This window comes from Chelmon rostratus, chromosome 22, assembly GCF_017976325.1.
Source record: "Chelmon rostratus isolate fCheRos1 chromosome 22, fCheRos1.pri, whole genome shotgun sequence".
Lineage (NCBI taxonomy): Eukaryota > Metazoa > Chordata > Actinopteri > Chaetodontiformes > Chaetodontidae > Chelmon > Chelmon rostratus.
Window position 1 is genome coordinate 19,430,231 of NC_055679.1, and position 22,167 is coordinate 19,452,397.

General features: G+C 43.4%; 1 protein-coding gene across 1 annotated transcript in view; it reads right to left on the reverse strand.

The window, feature by feature from the left end:
- Positions 1–2,174: 2,174 nt before the first annotated feature.
- The window catches only part of LOC121625629 (leucine-rich repeat-containing G-protein coupled receptor 5-like), a 31,286-nt gene continuing 11,293 nt past the window's right edge, over positions 2,175–22,167 (reverse strand). The window contains exons 4-20 of the mRNA XM_041963791.1: positions 21,666–21,737; positions 16,902–17,117; positions 15,211–15,282; positions 12,284–12,352; positions 11,385–11,456; positions 10,773–10,844; positions 9,786–9,854; positions 8,634–8,705; positions 8,074–8,139; positions 7,690–7,761; positions 6,746–6,817; positions 5,516–5,641; positions 4,865–5,010; positions 4,123–4,203; positions 3,713–3,956; positions 3,083–3,240; positions 2,175–2,988 (exon numbers count right to left, since the gene is read on the reverse strand). Coding sequence (XP_041819725.1) covers positions 2,261–2,988; positions 3,083–3,240; positions 3,713–3,956; positions 4,123–4,203; positions 4,865–5,010; positions 5,516–5,641; positions 6,746–6,817; positions 7,690–7,761; positions 8,074–8,139; positions 8,634–8,705; positions 9,786–9,854; positions 10,773–10,844; positions 11,385–11,456; positions 12,284–12,352; positions 15,211–15,282; positions 16,902–17,117; positions 21,666–21,737 — 2,407 coding nt within the window. The 3' untranslated portion in view covers positions 2,175–2,260. The remainder of the gene's footprint in view (positions 2,989–3,082; positions 3,241–3,712; positions 3,957–4,122; positions 4,204–4,864; positions 5,011–5,515; positions 5,642–6,745; positions 6,818–7,689; positions 7,762–8,073; positions 8,140–8,633; positions 8,706–9,785; positions 9,855–10,772; positions 10,845–11,384; positions 11,457–12,283; positions 12,353–15,210; positions 15,283–16,901; positions 17,118–21,665; positions 21,738–22,167) is intronic.

Below are 22,167 nucleotides of genomic sequence, written 5' to 3' on the forward strand. Positions count from 1 at the left end.
GAATCTTCACACTCATGCAGGAGGAAAAATTTGACATTTTACAACAAAACAAAAACATCGAGAATGTGTCTGATCTCAAACAAGCAAAGTGTAAATGCATCAAAAAAGAATCAAAGTGAAAGTCCTGCATTCATATGTTTTACAGTAAAGTACAGTAAAAGTACAAAAGTATTAGTATCAACATATACTCAAAGAACCAAAAGTAAAAGTACTCATTATGCAGAATGTCCCATTTCAAAATGATATATATTATTGGATTAGAATTAAATAATGTGTTAGTCACTTTAATGTTACAGCTGGTAAAGGTGGAGCTAATTTTTATATCTGGACAGCTTCTGAATTTCCCCCCAGGGATCAAAACTTTCTTCATCTAAAATATTACATCGTGTATTTTGTATTATTAATCAGAATCTGCAAAGTAACTAAAGTGATTAAATAAATGTAGAGAACTAAAAAGTACAAAGTTTCCCTCTGACATGAAGTTAAAGCAGCAGAAAAGAGAAAATCTGAAACTTCTTCAGCTGCTGCTAATTTGAATACAGTTTTGGAGATAACAGCGCCACCCTCTGGACTGGAGGGTTTCCAACCAGATTTACATTTAGCACGAGAAAACCAAGACGGATTTCTTATCCGGCTCACCGAGACACGTGTGTGTGACTAAATGTAAGTGAAAGTGTATGAAATCATATCTGGATTTAATCTGGATCTGAGACACTTGAAATGAGAAGTGTAAACGGGGCCAGAAGCTATGTACAAACATTAGAAACATTATTCAGCAAACTTCTCACAGTCTACACGATAAGGAAAGTAGGATTGTCACAGTGGCCTGTATTTACAATAATATGTACACACATTTACTGTTCACACACACACACACACACACACACACACACACACAGCTGTGTTTACATCATCCACTTTTGGGGGTATTACATAGACTGACATTCATTTCATGCAGACTAACTCTAACCCTGAACACAATTCTTCACCTCAAAACTAAATGATTCACCTTATGGGGGCTTTCATTTTGCCCCCCACCCCCGAAACTGAGAGAAAAACGATGCATTTTCAGTTCATGACTGGTGGATCTGGAGACATTTGGTGTTATTTGTTGTACTACAGAAAATAATTCTTTGAAGGAGCCACTTGTGTTTCTTCACTGGTCGTCCTGCAGCAGCTGAACATGAGCTTCTTCAGTTCAGGTCTTTAATCCTGTTTGTCTTCTGGTTCCTGTTCTCAGTTTGTCGGATCGACTCCGTGACAAAACTCACACAGACGCTGCACTTTTCACACACGCTCGCAAAGACATATTAGCTGTGGACACACACACACACGCACATAATGCTCAGCAGCATTTGGTAGAACATTTGGTGGAGTGCTCGGTAACACAATGCTGCAAATCGTGACATATCTCAAAATAATATGCTCATAATGTCTGAGTGTGTGTGTGTGTGTGTGTCCTCTAGCATAAAGCCTCGGATCAACCAATCAGAGAGTGGACGATTTTAAAGTCCTGCACAGGGCAAAGTTCTGCTTCTTCTTCTTTTATCATTTATTTGATTTACTGGTCGTTTTGCAGCAGAAAAAAACAAAGATTGTAGAGAGAAAGCTGGAGCTTCACCTTCATGCACCTTCACCATCCTCTGCTACATTTGCTACCACACAGTCCCATCAGTCTGCAGTGTGTGTGTGTGTGTGTGTGTGTGTTTGAAGTCCAAAATGAAGTCTTTGACTCACCTGCCAAAAGTCCAGGTAGCGCCCCCTACAGGCTGCACTGTTCATTACTGCCACATAGTAACAGCTACTGATGACTTCTTAGCTAGAAATGTAAAGCCTGTCCTGAGGGTGGCGCTAGAGGAAAAACACAACATGAGCGTTTAGATTCAAATGTTGTCGCCCATCAAGTGCCCGATAGTGACCAGTGTGTGGCCTCATTAACCTGTTATTAATATTTGTTTTTGGATCCCTACTGACCAACCCAAGTCTTAAAACCTGTTTTTTTAACACAGCCCTCCCGTGACAGGAAACAGCCAGGAGATGAATCCAGCACACACTCACTAGTTCCAGTTGGAGTCTGGTCTGCGAGTCAGCCCCTCTGCGTCTGTCACCTCTCAACAGTTTCCTACAGAATAAAGGAAGAAACCCCCCCCCCCCCCCCCCCGAAGAGACCACAGACTGAGTGTAACCAGTGAGTTCAGGTGAGAGTCATGAAGTGGCCTTTGGCAGGTGAGAACTTTAGACCTCGTGTGTTTGTGTCAGTCTAGTGATGAGGAACAACAAACGCCACCGAGTGTTGTGTCTCACTCCTTCCTCTTCCTCTCTCCCCCTCTTCTTCCTCCTTCATGCCTCCGACTGCTACCAGCGCCTGCGTCGAGTCACAAGACTGTTTCTCCGCATCCTCGTCGTACGCTAAATCCATCGCGTTCGGCCTTGATCTTCCTCCAGCTCCTCTTCCTCCCCCCCTGCCAAGTCTGGGTAAGCCCACGGCCCCGCAGGTGCGTTTGGCGAGCGCCGCCAGCTCCTGCCGGGCGAGCGGGTTGAAGAGGATGTAGAGAAGTGGGTTGACGCAGGACGGCAGCGGAGCCACGAGCAGCAGTACCCCCTTCGCTGCCTCCGGCCCGGCGGCGGAGAGACGAAGCAGGGAGGAGAAGGAGAGGAAGGCGACAGGGAGGTAGAGGAGGCAGTCTGAGAAGAGCAGCCAGGCGACATGTCGAGTCAACGCCACCTCCTCTTCAGTGGTAGGCGGAGCCTTGTGGGCCCGACAGTAGAGGCGAGTGTAGGCGGCCGTCATGAGGAGGAAACACAATGAGTCGAGGAGCACCAGGGAGACGGTGAAGGCCAGGGAGGAGGAGGATGAGGAGGAAGGCAGCGGCAAACAGAGGGAGGTGCTACTGTGTCCGGCCACCAGGGGGGGCAGTGTGACGGCCAGGCCCAACAGGAAACACAGACAGACGGCCAGACGGATGGAGAGCCGTGATGAGGAGCGACCTGGAGAGGAAGAAGAGTGAAATCAGAAACTAAGGAAAACTCTCCAGATCTGTGTGTGTGTGTGCGTGTGTGTGTGTGTGTGTGTTCTTCACACCATTGTGTCCGTCAGTTTTGTGACGGCGTGCGGTGGCGGCGGCCACACATCGCTCCAGAGCTGCGACGGTGAGCAGGAAGAGGCCCGTCTGCGACGCAAATACACACAGGAAGCCACTGAGCCGACACAGGAAGCTGCTCTCCCACCTCGCCCCGTACCTGCAACACCAAGAGATACGGGACTCTTATTTTGAAATGTCTTCTTTTAAGTCCTTTAATAACCTTTTTACCATTGTCATTATATATCAAAGGAGATCAGTTTTGAGAACTAACCTTTATACTTTGGACACACCACAGCTCCAGGAAACAGATACTAAACAGACTCTGTGGTGAGATCATTTATCTAACTGCTGTTTCCAATGTGAACTCTTTAAATTGTTCAGAAAGACGGAAAAAAAACTCCATAATTTTTAGAGTTTAGCAATTTCACAGTCCCCACAAACCACAAACCAGTTTCCAGGAGCCAAAGCATTGTTAGAGTCCCCACAACCCCCAGAGTCCCCCATAACCTCTAGAGTTATCAGAGCTCCCAGAGTCCCTACAAACCACATTATTCTTAACTTCTAGAGTAAACAGAGCTTCAACACCCCCCCACGGGGATCCACAGGGTGCCTCTCATTTGGCTTTGTACCTCCAGAAGCTGCCAAACGTCCAGGCGTCCACCGCCGCCAACCAGCCGCTCCACACTCCCATCAGGCCGTTCACCAGGGCCAGCAGACCAATCAGCAGCTTGGGCGGTGTCAATGGCGTGGCCGGGGAAAAGAAAACTGACAAGACGACCAGGCTGTTGCTGACCAATGAGAGCGCAGCGATGAGCCACACCCCTCCACGGATCAACCAGCTGCCGAGCAGACGGAGGCAGGGGCGGAATGGGCCTGGAGGACGATCAAACCAAATATCACTTCACTTTACAATCAATAAATACATCATCATACTTAAAATTCAGGTATTAGATGTAAATTGAGTAGAACTGATAATGTATTAAAGCACTGCTGCATCAACCTGTGAGCAGCACCTGCAGCGGTTGAACTCGTGTGTTACCTGGTGCAGGGCTGCAGTGGACAGACTGTTGAAGTTTGGGTTCATCTTCAAACTCCATCAGAAAATCCTCCCAGTCCTGATCTACTGCAACGACACAGCAAGGAGAGCAGAGCATCAGTCTCCACAGACTTTTACTTTGAAATATCACTCATCTGCTCATATTACACTGTTATTAATTCTTCATAGTTAGGTCTCCAGTTTCATGTTGGTTGCTGCTAATTAAAGGCAATGAGCTGCGTGTCGTCCCTCCACCAGCAGACAGTGATATCATGAACCTCGTCACAGTTTAAAAGTGCTGTAAGACAAACTAATATTTACTACAATATGTTTATGTTATTTCATTGAATGGATCGGTGCCAATATTGTGTGCACAAAAATAAAATCTCTTATTGATTATGGCAAATACAGTATATTATATATGTGGCCTTTGTTAGGCGAGAACACATGAGCATAAACACACACACACACACACACACACACACACACATATATACTGTATATATATATACATATATATAAAGTGGAAACAGGAAATGTGTTATGTAACTCACACTGTGGCCCCTGGGAGCCACTAGCCAGGCCTTACACTGTTAGCTGCTAATGCTGCGTCTGACTCCCAGCAGAACTGGTGTATCAGAAGTGGATAATCAAACTTTGAGCCATTTGTATCTTTAAATTGGGTGTTTATATTGGAAACAAAGCTCAGTTTGTCTTCGATGTGATGGTGTGTGTCTGGTGTCACCTTGGCTGGAGAGGACGGAGGTCTCTTTCCCAGTCGAGTCCGCCGCCTCCTCTCTCTCCCAGGACGGACCTCCTCCTCCTCCTCCTCCTCTCCTCTCACAGGAGACGAAGGCACAGCACTGGAAGGCGTAAGGAAGCTCCATCACCCTGAACACACACACAAAGACACTTTTACATCTTTGTTATTTAAGAGCATTTAATTTCCAGCGGTGTCAAAACACGCTCAGATAAATCAACTTTGTTTCACCTGCAGTTCAGGTCCTATAGACATAATGGAGACCGATGAGATGTGAGGACTGTGTGTGTGTGTGTGTGTGCGTGTGTGTGTGTGTGTGAGAGAGAGAGAGACACCTAAACACTCCTAATCTGTTGTAAAATGTCTGTAAATTCAAATAATTTTCAGTTAAAAAGAGATTCTGTTAAATCACAGCAGCCATGCTTGGAGTCATTCTCTGTATTCTGACCTTCTTCCAGCCAATCAAAATCCAGAGGAACACCTCCGTGAACCAGTGATGTCATCCCCCCTCCAGCATCACAGCAGGTGTTTTGTTTGGTATTTCATGTTTCAGTTGTGGTAAGTGAGCCGTGGATAAACTGGAGTCTACAAAAATGCTTTCATTTGGTGTGTGTGTGTGTGTGTGTGTGTGTTCACCTAACTCTGGGCAGGTCCTCTGGAGGTATTAACTCCATCAGCTGTGTGTTTCCAGCCAATCGCAGGTGAGTTAAACCATGCAGACCAACCAGAGGCAGAGAAGACAGCTGATTGGACGACAGGTCGCTGCGGAGAGAGGTAGGTTTCCATGACTCCCGTCACTTTGGGTACATGTCACGTCTCTTGTCAAAGCTCGTATTTCTGCTCTGAGGTGCGAGGACACACATGAGCAGCCTACACACCCCCTTATTGGATATCAGTTATTGATTGGACAGTGCAGCTGATCAGACTGATCTGATCACATCATCACAGTGACGACTAATAACAGATTAAACTGTATCACTCTTTCATGTCACAAATAATCTGTATTAACTGATTAACAGGAGAAAGATTTTTCTTTTCATCATTATTTCCTCCATTAACTTTTATTATGGACACGGTTAAAGTCAGTCATATTTCCTCATTTCCTCACATGGTTTCCTGCATCCTTGTACCCTTAAACTGCGACACGTTAGCTGCAGGGGCCGGGGATCGAACCGCCGACCTGCTGCTGACCGGACGACTGCTCCACCTCCCACAGCTGAAACGGCAGCTAGCAGCAGTTATAGTAGCAGAATCCCTTTATTAATCATGAGTTACTATAAAAGTTATTATTTATCTGAGGCTAACAGCGTAGAGCTTCTCTCATTCTGGTTACTGGCACCATCAAAGCACACCACACGCTCGATGTATCCCACCTGTCTTACATCAGTGCAAAACCCAAGCTGCCTGCAGTCTAACATGACAAACTGGATTTCACAAGCCTAAATCCAGAGCTCTGAGCAGCTCAACAGATGCTAACAGCTAATTCTACGCTGTGAGCTAACAGGGAGCTTCCCTTCATGACAGACTGAATGTTTTTTTCGGGATTCCTACATTTTAGGGCACTTTAAGGCTTGTTTGTCTCAGAGATGACTAACATCTACAGACTTTCCCTGGATTCACCTGAGATTTCCTTAACACACCTGAATTTTCTCAAAAACCAATGAAGACCCACATGAGAATTTGTCATGTTCAGGGATTTAGTTTGTGTTGTTCGCTTGTGTGTTGTGGCTCTGAGGTCAGCCTGGAGGATTTCACTCAAAACAAACACCTCGGCAGCTCTTTTCCCTTCGCTGGTTTTCAGTGGAAATCCACTGGTACCGAGGCTTGTTTTGTCACAACCAGTGAAGACGCTTTGAGGTTACTCACAGTTTGGTCAGAGCGGGCAGAGCAGAGAAAGAGTTCGGCCTCACTGATGACAGTCTGTTCCACGATAAATCGCTGCAGAGAGAGACGGAGTTACTTCTCACAGCCAGTTTCAGTTTGTTTAATCTCTCAGTAACCTCTGCGTGCTGACCTCATATTTGCTGTTACAGGCACGTTAACATGGATTAAACAGCAAAAGCATCACGAGTTCTCATTTAACAGCCAGTCTTTGTTTATAATCCCAGGATGAAAGAAAGTGTGTGTATATTATAATACTCTTAGGTCTATAATACCATAATAACATAAGTCATAATGTTCAGAAAGGCATGACAGAGAACGGCGAAGTAAAACAGAGCAGACCTTAACTTTATGTTACCTGAATATTGTGATCGCCTCCAAATGTTTTGTTGAAAAGGAAATTTAACTGTTGTGAAGTCTGACATTATAGTTTAAATGATAGTTGAACCACATTAGTAACTCTGCAGATTCACATTATTAATACAAAATATGAATAAACTATTAAATGATGATGTTTTAGTAAAGTGATGAACACATTAATGCATCAGTAAACATTAACATCATTCTGAAATGGGCCATTCTGTGTAATGAGTACTTTTACTTTACTTGCTTACTTATACTTTAAGTATATTTTGATGCAAACACTGCAATTCTACTTAAAAGCAATGTTGATTATAGGACTTTTAGTGGTAACGGAGTATTTCTTCTTTTACTTAAGTATCCGTTGCAGTATTTCTGTGTAGATTTCTGACTTGGAGCCAAACTGTGGGATCATACCTGTCCCATCAACAAGCAGACCACCTGGATCTCTGTGTGTTTCCATTTGGAAGTATTTAAAGAGGGCATCTCTGGATCACTGCTCAGGATCTCCAGCCTAATTAAACCTGCATACTGAGTGTGTGTGTGTGTGTGTGTGTGTGTGTTCTTACAGAGAGCGTAGCGACATCAGACCGTGGAAGGTGTTCTCCTCCAGTTCCTCTATCTCATTATGGTGTAGATCACTGCAACACACACACACACACACACACACACACATACATATTTCCATTACATCACATTTATCAATCTGTTGTACATCAGTTTTGTTTCTGACTGATCTGATTGGTCAAACATAGACTACAATGGAGCTAATCATTCCCATAATTCACAGCTGGCTGTACTTTATTGGTTGCTATGGTAACTGTTAAGAACACAGAGACTGTGAAGCAGATCAGTTGACTGTACCTGACCCAAAGGGAACCTGAGATTGAGAAAGTTTCTGATGCAGTAAGTGTCAAATGAAAAACTAACGAAATAAAATGAATAAAACTCACATCTTCTGAACGCTCTCACAGCCAGAGAAACTGGGAAGAGTCTGGATCTGATTATAGGAGAGATCACTGCAGAGAGAAAGTGTCAGCTGTCAACACGGTTCAAAAGTCCAAAACACACCGAACGCACCACGGTGCAGCACGTCAACACACGGCAGACGAGATGTTAAAAATATTACGTATCCAGGATCGGATGTTTTTCTACCTCACAGCATCACGTGATGCTGACAATAAATCTGACTGACTTTGGTAACCCTCTGACTTCTTCTTTTTAAATTTCACTAAAGACATTTCCATCAGCCTCAGCAGGACTTTGTGTTAATGTTTCCAGTGAAAAGTTAAAATGTCTTAGCTTCCTTTTTTTTTATCAGTGAATAAAAACTGAACGTTAACATAAAGGCGAACAGATTTACAGCTGGAATCACACACTGTTGATCCTGATCAGTGAAAAGTTTCCTCCACCAGTCAATAACATCTCAGATTAATAATGATCATTAATAATAATCTTCAGATTATGATGGATCTGTTGGTTCTGTTCAGCTTTGTCAGAACTGTGAACTCACAGCAGCTGAAGGTTTTGAAGCTGTTCACACACTGAACTGGGCAGAGATTTGATCCGAGCTCCTGTGATGGTCCTACACACACACACACACACACACACACACACACACACACACACACACACACACACTCACACACACACACACGCACACACACACACACACACACACAAAAGAAACATGTTGCATCTGTTACTCTGCATCTGAGGTCATCGTTTGCTCATGGGCACTTGGGCAGTGCAGGCGCCTAAACCTTGATTCTGCTGCATTATGAGCCCAAACAGGTCGGGTTCAATGCAGTGGTGTGTTCAAGTGCATCTAAGGTGTAATACAGTACTAGGGTGTGTTCAGGAACATTGAATGTTTTACGGGGTGTTTGGGTGCATCAACGTTGTACTAATTACAATGTGATGAATACAGAAGATGTATGATGATATTTTTGGTGAATTATGGTGTGTTCAGGTACATCAAGGGTGTAACAGATAGTACTATGGTGTGTTTAAGAACATTTAAAATTTCAAAACTATTATGGTACATTCAGGAACATTTCCAAGATGTTATGGTGTGTTCAGGTGAATCACAACTGTATTAGGTTGTAATATGGTGTGTTCAGGTGCCTTGGAGGTGTAGCCGACAGTATAATGGTGTACATTAGCCAGATTTCAGTGGACATCAAACTTCCATTCGATGCCCTGTTGAGACAGGATGTTGAGGCGTGCAGTAACACTGTGAGGGATCATCTGAAGCCAGAGAGCTGAAGAATGTGTGACAGTTTGCTCGGTCGGAGTTTTTATTTCCACCTACTGGTTCAGCGTGAGGTGACTGTTAAACACACCCCGCTCTCACATACGAGTTTAAACGGAAAAATACGAGAAAATAAACACAGCGAAGGTGTTTATTATGACACGGAAAACTGGGTCACAACAAGGAGAGAAAGGGGGTTTTAATTTCAGGCCGAGCTGCAGAAAAATAAAGCTACAGTCTGTCAGAGAGAATAATAACTGCACGTATTAATAACAGCAGTTTGATTTGAGGTCCAGCTCTCAAAACACACACTGATGTCGACTACAACAGCAAACACACTCAGATTTGAAGCATTCCTCTGTGTGTGTGTGTGTGCGTGTGTGTGTGTGTGTGTGTGTGTGTGTGTCTCACAGGCTTTCCAGGCTCTTGGTTCCTGTCAGATCTGGAAACTCGGTGAGATCTGCTGCTCCGTTCAGAGAGCTGAGGAACAGACGCAGCGTTCGTGTTAGTTTCCAGCTGAGAGACGCAGAAACGTCGTCCCTCTTCATTCACTTTGTGTTTACACTCTTTGTCTACTCAGTGTCTGATTTACTGAGGCAGCAGCCGCTTCCTGAATCAGCACATTGACTGGTTTCGCGTCGTGATACTAAGATAGAAATACAGTACAACTTAATGAAGTACTAATAAATTCTTATTTACGTGCTTGTAAATCGACACAGTGCCATTCAAGCTCATCTCAGAGGACATGATTAAAGATGGATGACATAATTCTACATGACTTTTTGGGAAACAAGCCATCGTTTATATTTTTAGGCCACTTCCACTTCCGTGAGTTTCTTATTCAATGTTGCACATTTGATTTTCCAGAATAACCGGGACTATTTGAAAGTGAAGATTTGTTTGATGTTAACATTGTCATTAAAGGTTTATATTGCACCATCTCCCATTAAGGGACAAAAGCAAAAGTGATGCTCAGATGCTGCTCGTATCACCATGACAACATGCAGAGAGCAGCCACAACCATGTGTGACAGTTCAGTTTGCTTATGGGGGATGATTGACAGCAGGATGGACCAATCGCTCACATGGAGGTTGTTATATTTACAAATGTGCTTTTCCTGATTTGATCATTCAAAATGTCAGCTTTGAAAAGAGTCCCAGGCACACACAGGTGTTTTCACTCACCGCCTAATTAGACTCTTTACAGGACTGAGTGGGCGTGTACGGACAGCTTGATTGACACCTGTCTGTTCAACCTTTATCATTCTTTTTTGCCCATAAAGTTTGGTGACTTTATGTAATTCCACCCGACTTCAAACTGAACAGAGGTCTAATTAAGCGTAACTATAAAAGTGTGACATCTGCTGCTCTTATCACGCGTCGAGTGTGTGTTTCTCACAGTGTCCGAAGCTCCGGAAGGTTCTGAAAGGCAGATCGGCCTACAGACTGGATCGGGTTGTCGTAGAAAAATCTATAAAACAAATCCAGACACACAAATGTCATCGGTACAATGACACATGTGGCTACAGAGTTGTCGCTCTTGTCTGTTTGCATAATTCATTAATTCCTCAAATTCACTTTAAATTTACTGAAATACGATTTCTCAGATAATAAGTTTACTTCACACAAGACGCAAAAATGCAACAAGACAAGATACCAAAGAAACACGAGGCAGCATGAAAAGATTTTAAAAGAGTAAAAAAAAATTAAACATGATTAATTTTTTAACTTCATGGGTCGACAAAACCATCCCAACTCAAGGTTCCCTTACGAGCTTTTTCCACTGTATCACATGGTCTTCTTCAGTTTGTCATGGAGATGGATCTGTTGACATGTGAGCTCAGCAGCTGTGACGGTCTCATCGCTTTTCATCGCTTCACTTTCAACCCCACACGGACGAGAAGTTCAATACGCTTGAAAGTCCCCTTAAAAAGCTCGTAAGTGGCCTTTGAGTTGGGCCTGATTTGTCAAACAACACTGGAGATTTCTTAGATGAGTCAGCGCTACTCACATGGTGATGAGCGAGGGGTTCCCAGTGAAGGCGTGCTCTGGGATGGACTGGATGTTGTTACTATGGAAACCACTAAACAGGAAACAGAACGGAAATTAGATTTCCTCCTTCCGCCATTCCTGATCCGTCAGTGGTAAACTGGTGGAGGAAGTGCTCAGACCTTCTAATAAACGTCTCCTGTGACTGATCTCTGATTAGATTCATACTGAAGCATCGATGTTAGAGCAGCAGCCTGAACTACTTCACAGGGGTTTGTTGTCTGATGTGAAATATTTTTAATACTTTTACCTCTTTGGGAATGAAACCATGTGAGCTGTTGGCAAAATGTCTCTGTGGTGAAAATCAGAAGTGCTGCTTTTTAGTAACGAGACAAACACATTGTGAACTGTAATCCAGCCACAGGACAAGCTTCTCCTCGCCCGCCTTCGCCTGCGCTCATTAGCCTGGTGACTCTGCTGTGCCTTTATTCTGACTAACTGAAGTGTGTTGTCCTTGTGTGTCAGGATCACCTCCCTCATGAGTCTACCCGCCTCACCTGCATCGCCTCACAGTGATCAATCTACCTTTTTTGTGACAATAAATCCACTTATTAATCGAACAACCTGAGTCTGTGTCCTGCATTTGGAGTCCATCCATTTACTCAGCCCATAATAAACACAGTGCTTGAGTAAATGTACTCTCTTCTTGCTCCCCAGCTTCTATTTGACATTAATCGTTTATCGTTATCGTTAACCCCAGTTATTGTAACCAACCAACTTAACAGGAAGCGTCCTGTGCGTTCTTAATTCTTAAGCAAACATGGTGGAATAATAACGTGTATTTTAACACCATCATCAGCTTTATGTCTTTAGTTTCCAAGCATTGGAGGACGTCTTTTTAGTCAAACCGTTCACACTCACAGTTCTTTGAGGTGGCTGAGCGAGCGGACCGCCGTCGGAAACTCCTCCAGGCTGTTGTAGTTCAAATCCCTGAGACAAAGAGGGAGGGGTTACACACACAGACTGGGAATACCTGCTCTATACTGGAAATATCCACTGGGATTAGCACTGCTACAGTAGAAATGTTACATCTGATTTGGGAATGTCATCGCTTTAAATCAGGGGTCAACTCTGTACTGGGAATGGTGAGCTCTAGACTGGGAATATACTGGTGATGTCAGCTCTTAACCAGTGATACGCGTCAGCTTGTAATGGGAATACTGGAACTACACTGGAAACTCTGTCAGACCTAGACTGGGGACACCAATTCTGAACTCTAAACTGTGAATACCAACCACACTATATACTGGGAATGTCAGCTCTAGACTGGGAAAGTTTTAGCTCTGGACTAAGTAAACTCTGTACTGGGAAATGACACATCTAGACTGGGAATAGCAGACTGAGAATATTCCAGCTCTAGACTGCTGATACCGACTGTAACTCTGTACTGGGAACTGTCACATTTAGACCAGGTGATGTTTGCTCTTTACTGGGAATACCATCTCTACACTGGTAACAGGGCTATTAGGAATGCGAGCTGTGTACTGGGAATGATAGCTCTAATGCTGTGGGAAAGTCAACTTCAGAATGGAAAAGCGTTTCATGTAAATGTTTGTGTTTCAAACCTGATGTTTAGCTTAATCTTCTTTCCGTTTTCCGTCTTTCAGTTTATTAAAGAAACATTTAACTGTGCCCTGTTCTTTTTTTTCATCACCAGTAGAGACTAGAGCATTCTCCCAGTCTACACATGGCTTCAATTAGCTCCTCTCATCCATCCCTGGGACGCAGGTGGCTATTACACACACACACACACACACACACACACACACACACACACACACCGTGTGGAATGAAGCTGTGAAAATACCATTAAATTGAAATTGCTTCAGTCTGCTGCGGAGTGTGTGAGTACGTGTGTGTGGTGTCCAGAGGATGATTTGCAACAATGGTCGGGTTCTGCCAAACTATTGGTGGAATTTGGAACGCTGTGATTGGATGAGAGGTTTCTGATTCAGTCAGTTTAGGGGCTCATGGGAGATCCAGAGGTTTTTGGAAAATGTTAATTATCATAATGTCATGCTGTAAATGGAGCATGCTGATTAGGCTCAGCAGGTTGTGTTAGCGTGTGGTGGAACATCAGGCGTCCTGCAGCAACAGCGAACACATGATGCTGGAAACATCACTGGTTGAATCATCAGAGCTGTGAGCATGTTTGGATGAGCTCGAGTATTCTTGTTATGATCTGGTTTTTGGAGTATCCTGGTTGTCGTGCATGTAAACATCACTGAAACCCTTATCTGGGTTTTGAGAAACAACCTGAGTGTCCTGAAGCAGGAAACTGTAAAAACCTGATCCAGGTTTATGATCATTCTCTGAGCGAGCAGCAACTCACGTTAGGTCGTAGTTAGCTGGTCAAACAAAAGCCATTGTAGTTCCCAATGCGTTGAATTATTCCTTTCATGCTGTTCAGGAATGTATTTGTCTTGATTGACAAGTGTCTCCAGTCCAGTTCTGGCGGTTTTTGGGGGGTCTCACGGAAGCCACAGGCAGCCACAGTGTTTTTGTGGTGCTTCAGAGGTTTCTAAAGGGATGTTTTGAAAGCTGGATTTTGGGTTTTCTGCTCACCGCCGTTTTCGTCACTTACTGGAACCAGAAAATCCTAATTTGGGCAACGGGGGCTTAGGTGACGCTGCGGTGGGCTAGAGAAGGGAAACCGCCACAGCTGAATTAGACGCTGACGTTCTGCTAAAACCTGGGTGTGTTCTCCTTTAAGACTGAGCTGAGCTGGCTGGATTAATTTAGTTTTTCTGTTTTCTTCTTCTTTCTCTGTTTGTGTTTGTAGTTTCAGATGAACATGAGTCCCTGGTGCGGTTTATTATTGCTGATCGTACAGGTACACAACCTCCCAACACACACACACACACACAGGCTGCCTGTGTGTGTGTGTGTGTGTGCATGAATAGTAATTATGATTAGCATACAGCCAGGGCCACACACAGAGCCACACACACACATATACAGAAGTATTTCCAAATGAAGGCAGTGTGTGTTTGTGTGTTTAAACCTGCTTCTCTGGTTGACTGAGAAAACAGAAACATTTCTATACACACACACACACACACAAATTCCTCAGATTACACACATACACACACACATACACCAACATACACACACACAGGTTAATCTGTCCTGAACTCCAACTAAAATCCAGAAGTAGTCGCTAAAATCACCAGATAATTTCCCAACACTCTCTTTTTCCTGAGCTAACTAACACCTACACTATTAATGCAAAGGAAACACTTCGTTATGGCAGCTTTTCAAAGTAATATCCTCCTGGATGCTGTATAACAGCTTCACTACAGATAAATAAATTGACTTAGAACAAGTTAAAATGTGTTATTTTATTAATGCATGCAGAGAAAAACTTGGAATTAATATTATTAACTGGCTCTGTTATACTGTTCATTTCTTTGTGCTTCTCTTTTTATTATCATATACATTTAATCTATGCAATAAGTTAGTAATTCATGCATCTGAAGAATATCCTATCGTTTTTTTTCTCATGATATCTAACTACAAACAAAAAACAGCTGACTGCAGGATGGATTGCTGATCCTGGACCAATGAGATGCTCTGATTTGACTGCGAGGAAGAAAAAAACAAAGATTTCACTAAATTTCTTTGAATAAATCCTGTTGAGTGTTCTTTACAAATGTATAAATTAAACCTCTCTCTCATCTCCTAACCCTTCACCCTGACCCCAACTCAACCCTGACTTCTCCAAATCCTCCCCAAAACACACACACACGCACACGCACACACACACACACACATAGACAGAAACTCACAGCGTCTCCAAACTGTGGAGTCCGTGGAAGCAGTTCGTTCCCATGGAAACGATCCTATTGTTGTTGAGATGCCTATGGAGAGAGAGAGACTGATGGACTAATGAAGCAGACAAAGAGTGTGTGTGTGTGTGTGCGCGTGTGCGTGCGTGCATGTGTGTGTGTCCTTTTAAAAGGGGCCCCGGGGCCTCTCAAGAAGTTTTTTTTCTTTTGGTAATTTCATGCAAATTAGCTTCAAGCCGATTGGACAAAAGAAATGACAGCAGACTTCAATGCTGCCGCGCTGAATGCCATCACACACACACACACACACACACACACACACCAACAGAGAGTTTTGCATGTTATTAAGGAGCTATTACAGACAGTCAGGGACAGTCGCTGCCACGTTAAACTTAATGCAGAATGCAGCAACGGCGCCTAGCAACAGTCTGCACACACACAAACACACACACACACACACACACACACAGGCACAAACAAAAATATTACCAAAAAACTCTTTGTGAAAATCTGAAAAGGAAAACTTTGAATTCACACAAGTTCAGTTGGAACAAATTAGATGTCATTCAGTTAGCTTACCATCGGCCCAACCAACCTATTAACTAGTGCTAACTAGCTCGGCACTAGCTGATTAACCTACTGGCTAATGTTAAGATATTGGCTAATTTATTGACTAACCCTAAGGCTAATTTAATTATAAACCAAACTGCTAAACAACTGGCTAACATACAGTGCTTGCTAATTGACTGGCTAACGTAATGGATAATGCTAACTTACTGGTTAATCAAATGGCTAACTACCTTACCAACTCATTGCTGACTGGCTCACTGACTAGCCTAGTAGCTAACTCACTTGTAAGCCAAATAGCTAACCAACTGGCTAGTTTAGTGCTAACTAACTGATTAACCTACTGGATAATTTGTAAACTCAACAACCAACTTCCTAGCTTACTTTCTTCTAACTGACTGCCGAACATGTTAGCTAACTTACTTGCTAACTAACTGACTGACCTACATGGCTAGCGTTAACCTACTAGCTCATTCACAAGCTAACCAGCTGCCTAAGCTATGAACTGCTTTCTGTTCTTCTCCTTTAGTTATTTTTCTCCTTTTTTCTTTCCCTTTGTCCTTCTCCTCCACCACCTCCTCATCTCGTCCGTCTTCTTCTCCTTCTTTCTTTAACTTTCGTTCACCTCCTCAGGTCAAACAGACCAGAGCAGAACCTCCGTGAGTCCAAACCCTCGCAGTGATTTGTAGATCTGTTTTTACAAACAAGGATCCATCAGTCCGGCGACGGAGGAGCTTAATGTGTTTTAATGTGATTTAATGGCGATAAATCAGACGGAGGTGTTGAGTTATTATTAACTCACATCACACTTAAGAAGGTTTTACATTTAATGTGAAGTCATTGAGATAATATATTGACTTTATGAGCCATTCTTGTTGGACGAAGTTTAAACTGTCCTGCTGGAGAATAGGAGGCTACTCGCGGACTCTCAGGCAGCCATGTTGGAGTCTTCTGATCTACCAACTCACCCGGGTCTCACCCTCAAAGCAAACCTCGGAGAACGTTGTTTGAGCATTTCTGAAATGAGTCACGAGCTAAATGAAGTCCAGCAGCTTTGTTGCAGATTTCTGTGCTGGTTTTCAGGCCTGTTTTAACCTCCGTCAGTGTGTCCGTGTTGTACGTACAGCACCACCAGGCGGCCCAGCTTGCTGAAGGCGTGATCCGGGACGTGGCTGATGTGGTTGAGGGCGAGCGTCATGGCCTGCAGGGCGGGCAGCTCGTTCAGGGCCTCCACCGGCACCTCCGTCAAAGAGTTGTCGTCCAACCACAAGTGACGGAGCGAGCGTAGGCCGGAGAAACAGCCGATGGGAACGCCGGAGATGTGATTGGCGTCCAGGCGTCTGCAGACAGGAACAGTGAACAGAGAGCGTAACTTTACATTCGGACAGCTCGTTATGTCTCCATGGAAGTAAATGTAAAGATAACTTAAACAGTAACTAAAATCGTCCAGAAATACTTTAAAAATTTGTTTGATGACAGATTTAATGGAAATACTGATGTGAGCGCCACCCAGAGAGCAAAATACAGATCATAGCTGCACATGATTTTGAAGAAGAAGAAGAAGAAAAAGAAGAAAAGGAAGGAATAAAAGCTTTTTATCAATGCTAGTGAACTGTTTTATTTCCAACATATCTGTTATTTTTATTATTAATATTATGTCATGACCCGTGCCATGCACGGCAGTTTAGTTTAGTTTTCTCTTGTTGATCCTTGCCATTGTCTCAGTCATGCCATGTTTTATGTTAGAGTTCGGTATTGTCTTAGTCTGTACCCTTGCCCTGTCTTGTTGGTATTTTGTTAAGTTCCCCATTGTGTCTCATCTTTGCCTGGGTTTTGCTACTTCCTGTTTTATTTTGAAGGTTCATGTCATGTGTCTTTGTGTTGCTTCACTTCCTGTGTTTTCCCTCCTGTGTGATTGTCTGATTGTTTTCACCTGTGCGTCATTAGTGTTCCTCCCTAGTGTATTTAAGTCCGTGTCTTCCCCTTTGTCCTTGTCGGGTCGTTGTCTATGTTTCCTAGCCATGTCCATGTAACCTCGTTGCCCATGATTCTTTGTCACAGTTCTAGCCAGTAAGTGAGTGTTTGTCATTGTGATTCCTTTGTCCTGTCCGAGTTGTGTTTCTTGTTGCGTTACCTTTGTTCATGTCCGTGTTTCTGTTCATGTCTGATTTGTTCCTTGGTTCGTCTTTGTCTTTAGTTTGCCACAGTCCTAGTTAGTTTGTCATCTTGTTCTTTTCTTCGTTCGTGTTCATGTCTTCTTTTATGTAGTGTACCCATGCTGTGTTGTCTGCCCTTCCCTAGCTGTTTAGTTTCCCAGGCCATAGTTCCGTTGTGCGTGTTATTCGTTTGAAACATTAATAACTTAGTTTTCTGTTTTCCTTTATTAGTTCATAGCCTTGCCGAATTGTTCTCATGTAAGAGTGATTTTCTGTTTGATTACTTTTGTTATTTAGATTCTTGTTTCTCTGTTTTCTAGGAATGTATTTTGAGTTGTGAGATTTTCTTATCTAGTTCTCTCAGCCAGTTCCGTTTTCTATAGCCTTTGTCTTTTCCTCCTTCGGGAGCGTTTTCTGTTATCTTATTCTTTGATAGTTATTCATAGTCTGGTCCCTAGCTCTCATGTGTCTTGTGTTAATGTGTTGTCTTTCCCTGTGTTGCGTCGTTGTGGTGTGAATTCTGTTACCCTTGTGTGTCGTTAGTCATTAGTTCCCTGAGTTTTAGTTGTCTTGTGTTTTCCCTGTGTTTAATAAATTAATCGAACCTAGCGCCCCCTTGTGTGTCTGCATTTGGGTTCAGTTCCCCTTAAGTCCCAGCCTTCCTGACATAATATTGTTTTTATCTTCTAACATTGTTCGGTTTTCGTAGAAATGTTTTTACTCAAACTGTGACTCAATTCAACACTTTGTAGCTTTGTTTTGAATTTTTTTTAAATAAACTTTATCATATAGTATCAGGACTTTAGCCAGAAAAACAAGCGAGGGGAAACCAAACTACTAACAGAAAACATCGACTTTTTCAATATGTACAAGAGACTTTGTAGTTGCAGACTCTGAATATAAAACGTGAGGCCTCACCTCACTCTCAGGCCGTTTAAGAGGAACATTAGAGATCAAGTGTTTGAACAGCACTGAGGAATGATCGGCAGGCCTCTCAAGCACCACTCAGCCAGCCAACGAGCTCTTAGGCAAAACGAAGGCATTTTAGTGAGCACGGACTTATTGCTGAGAGTGTGTGTGTCAGTCAGCAGCCACATCGAGGAACAAGAACTAAACATCGATCATCGATTGATCGAGACCACAAAATAATGACTTTATGATCACAAGAAAACTGATTCTGTGATCCCGACGACATTCACACGATTTGTTGAAATTAATTTCTTGTGAGCTAAAAATATTATGTTGACGCTGAGATCAGAAAAATATGAAGACAACAAAGCAGGAGAGGTAGCAACCAGTGGTGGGAGGCAACTACGTACATTTACTCATATGCATGTACGAGTGTACAGTTTTGAGGTCTTTACACTATAACTGCACCACAGTTCAGGAAGAAACAATGTACTTTTTACTTGAGAATATTGATTTTACTCTACAAGTCACTACTTTTTACATTTAAACATATTGTATGATTCACCTTGTTAAAGATCAAACTAATGGTTTCCAACCTTTTTGTCTTGTTACAAAAAAGCAGGTTTTTCTTCTGTCAAATACTCACATGATTTCATTTTTTCCTGTGAACCCCTTGGGGGGCTCGACCTCTATTGGGAACCATGATAGTAGCATCATTGATGATAGTAGCATCACTGGGAATCACGACACTATCACCTGTTACCACTCAACCTGTTCACCTGTGGAATGATCCAAACAGGTGTTTTTGGAGCGTTCCACATCTTTCAGTCTTTAGTTGCTCCTGTCACAACATGTTTGAAACATATTGCTGCATCAGATTCAGAATCAGCAGATATTTACAGAAATCAGACAAATGTAATGGAGTAAAAAGTAGAATATTTGCCTCTAAGATGTAGTGGTGTTGTGTCTTGTGTCTGTTCAGCTGTTTGTTTCACTAGCGTCTAGTCTGGTCTCGCGCTTCCTGTTTTATTGTGAAACCCTAACTCTCCTCTTGTTTCAGACCCTGACTTCCTGGTGTGTTTTCCCGCCTGTCTGTCTGCCCCGCCCTGATTGTCTCCACCTGTTCCTTCATCTCCCCTTGTCATGTGCCTTATGTCTCACGTCAGTCCAGCGTTTAACCATTGCCTTTGTCTTATCATTGAGAGAGTTTTTGTTTTGCCTTGCCTTTTTTGAGAACTTAAACCTTAGCGTCATTATTTGTATTTTTGAGCTGTGCGCCTTTTGTTCTTCCTTTTGTAAAGAGTATCTTCTGTTATTAAACCGGCCTGAAGCCTCTTACTCCCATCCTATCTGTGTTGTGCAGTTTGACTCCTGACTCTCGTGCCTGGGAAATCGTGTCAAGTGGAGGTATAAAGTTACGTAAGATGGAAATACTCAAGGAAAGTAGAAGTGCTTTGAGTTTGAACCTAATTCAGTACTTTGAGTAAATGTACTTAGTTACATTCCATCGCTGCCCCGTGCACAGTTTTTATGTTTTTACAAACACGAGCATGTCGGCCCCTCGTGTTCATCCAGTTCACTTGTTCTATTTGGTTCATCTTTGTGTTCAGGTCTTTACTTCAGGTCGTACAACATAAACATGTCTGTCTGCCTGTCTGCCTGTCTGTCTGTCTGTTTGTCTGACTCTCTGTCTGCCTGCCCGCCTGTCTATCTGTCTGTCTGTCTGCCTGCCTGTCTGTCTGTCTGTCTGCCTGCCCGCCTGTCTGTCTGCCTGTCTGCCTGTCTGCCTGTCTGCCTGTCTGCCTGTCTGTCTGTCTGTCTGTCTGTCTGTCCGCCTGTATGTCTGTCTGTCTGTCTGTCTGTCTGTCTGCCTGCCTGCCTGTCTGTCTGTCTGCCTGTCTGCCTGTCTGTCTGTCTGTCTGTCTGTCTGCCTGCCCGCCCGCCTGTCTGTCTGTCTGTCTGTCTGTCTTGACAATATGTCCTCTGTTCACATACAGAAAGTGAAGGATGGGACTTCACATAATGGTCCATCAGATGAGAGAGAGAGAGAGAGAGAGACCTTAGGCAAAAAGAAAGACTCAGACGTCTCCATTCTTATACCCTTATCTACACAACACACACACACATTCACACACACACACACTCACAAACACAGGTACAGTTTCAGTATAATTACTGTGTGTTATCAGACTGAGGGAACACAGTGTCTGGACTGCATACATTAATATACAGGTGTGTGTGTGTGTGTGTATTTGTGTTTATGTGAGTGTGCACATGCATGCATGTGTGTGTGACTAAAGATTCCTTTCCACCAAAAGGTAAAATGAGACAAAAGGATGAGTGTGTCCATATGTGTGCGAGTGACTGTGTGTGTGTGTGTGTGTGTGTGTGTGTTTGTGTGTGTGTGTGCGCGTGAGTGAGTGTGTGTGGCTGTGTGTGTGTATATCTGAGTGTGTGTGTGTGTGTGTGTGTGAGTGAGTGTGTGTGACTGTGTGTGTGTGGCTGTGTGTGTGTGCATGTGTGTGTGTGTGTGTGTACGGGTGTGTGTGGTTGTGGCTGTGTGTGACTGTGTTTGTGTCAGTGTGTGTGGCTCTGTGTGTGTGTGTCTGGCTGTGTGTGTGTGTGTTAGTGTGTGTGTGAGTGTGCGTGTGTGTCTGTGTGTGAGTGTGTGTGTGTGTGTGTGTGTGTGTCAGTGCGTGTGTGCGTGTGTGTGTGTGTGTGTGTGTGTGTGCGTGTGTGTGTGTTAGTGTGTGTGTGAGTGTGCGTGTCTGTGTATGTGTGTCTGTGTGTGAGTGCTTGTGTGTGTGTGTGTGAGCGTCTCACAGGGACTGCAGGTTGTGCAGGTTGTTGAAGGCCTCAGCAGGGACAGACTTCAGCTGGTTGTTCTGAAGCATCCTGAAAACACACAACAAGTGTACTAATGAAGGAACATCAGGAAGAAACACAGCGATGACTGAAGAACAGGAGGAGAACCTGCTCCAGAATATAGTTTAAAGTTAAATAATGAGTCTCTGCAGGACGGGGGTGCTGGTTGCACTGGACCTAATGGGAACAGTGTGGTCGATGGGGGCCCAGCAGTCATCTTACTGTCAATAAAACAACGTGATGAACTGAGGGATGCAGGAAACAACAGAAATAACCGGTGGACATGAATGAGAATAATAATTTGGTTGATATGAGTAAACATGTGAAACATAAACAGTGAACAGACGTGTTGTTCCAAACTGTAGAAACTCTTCATCAAACCGCCACTCATGAAATCTTCAAAGTGTCTCTGTGAATGATTAGCACCAGTAAACACACACATTGTTACAGTGCGTGTGTG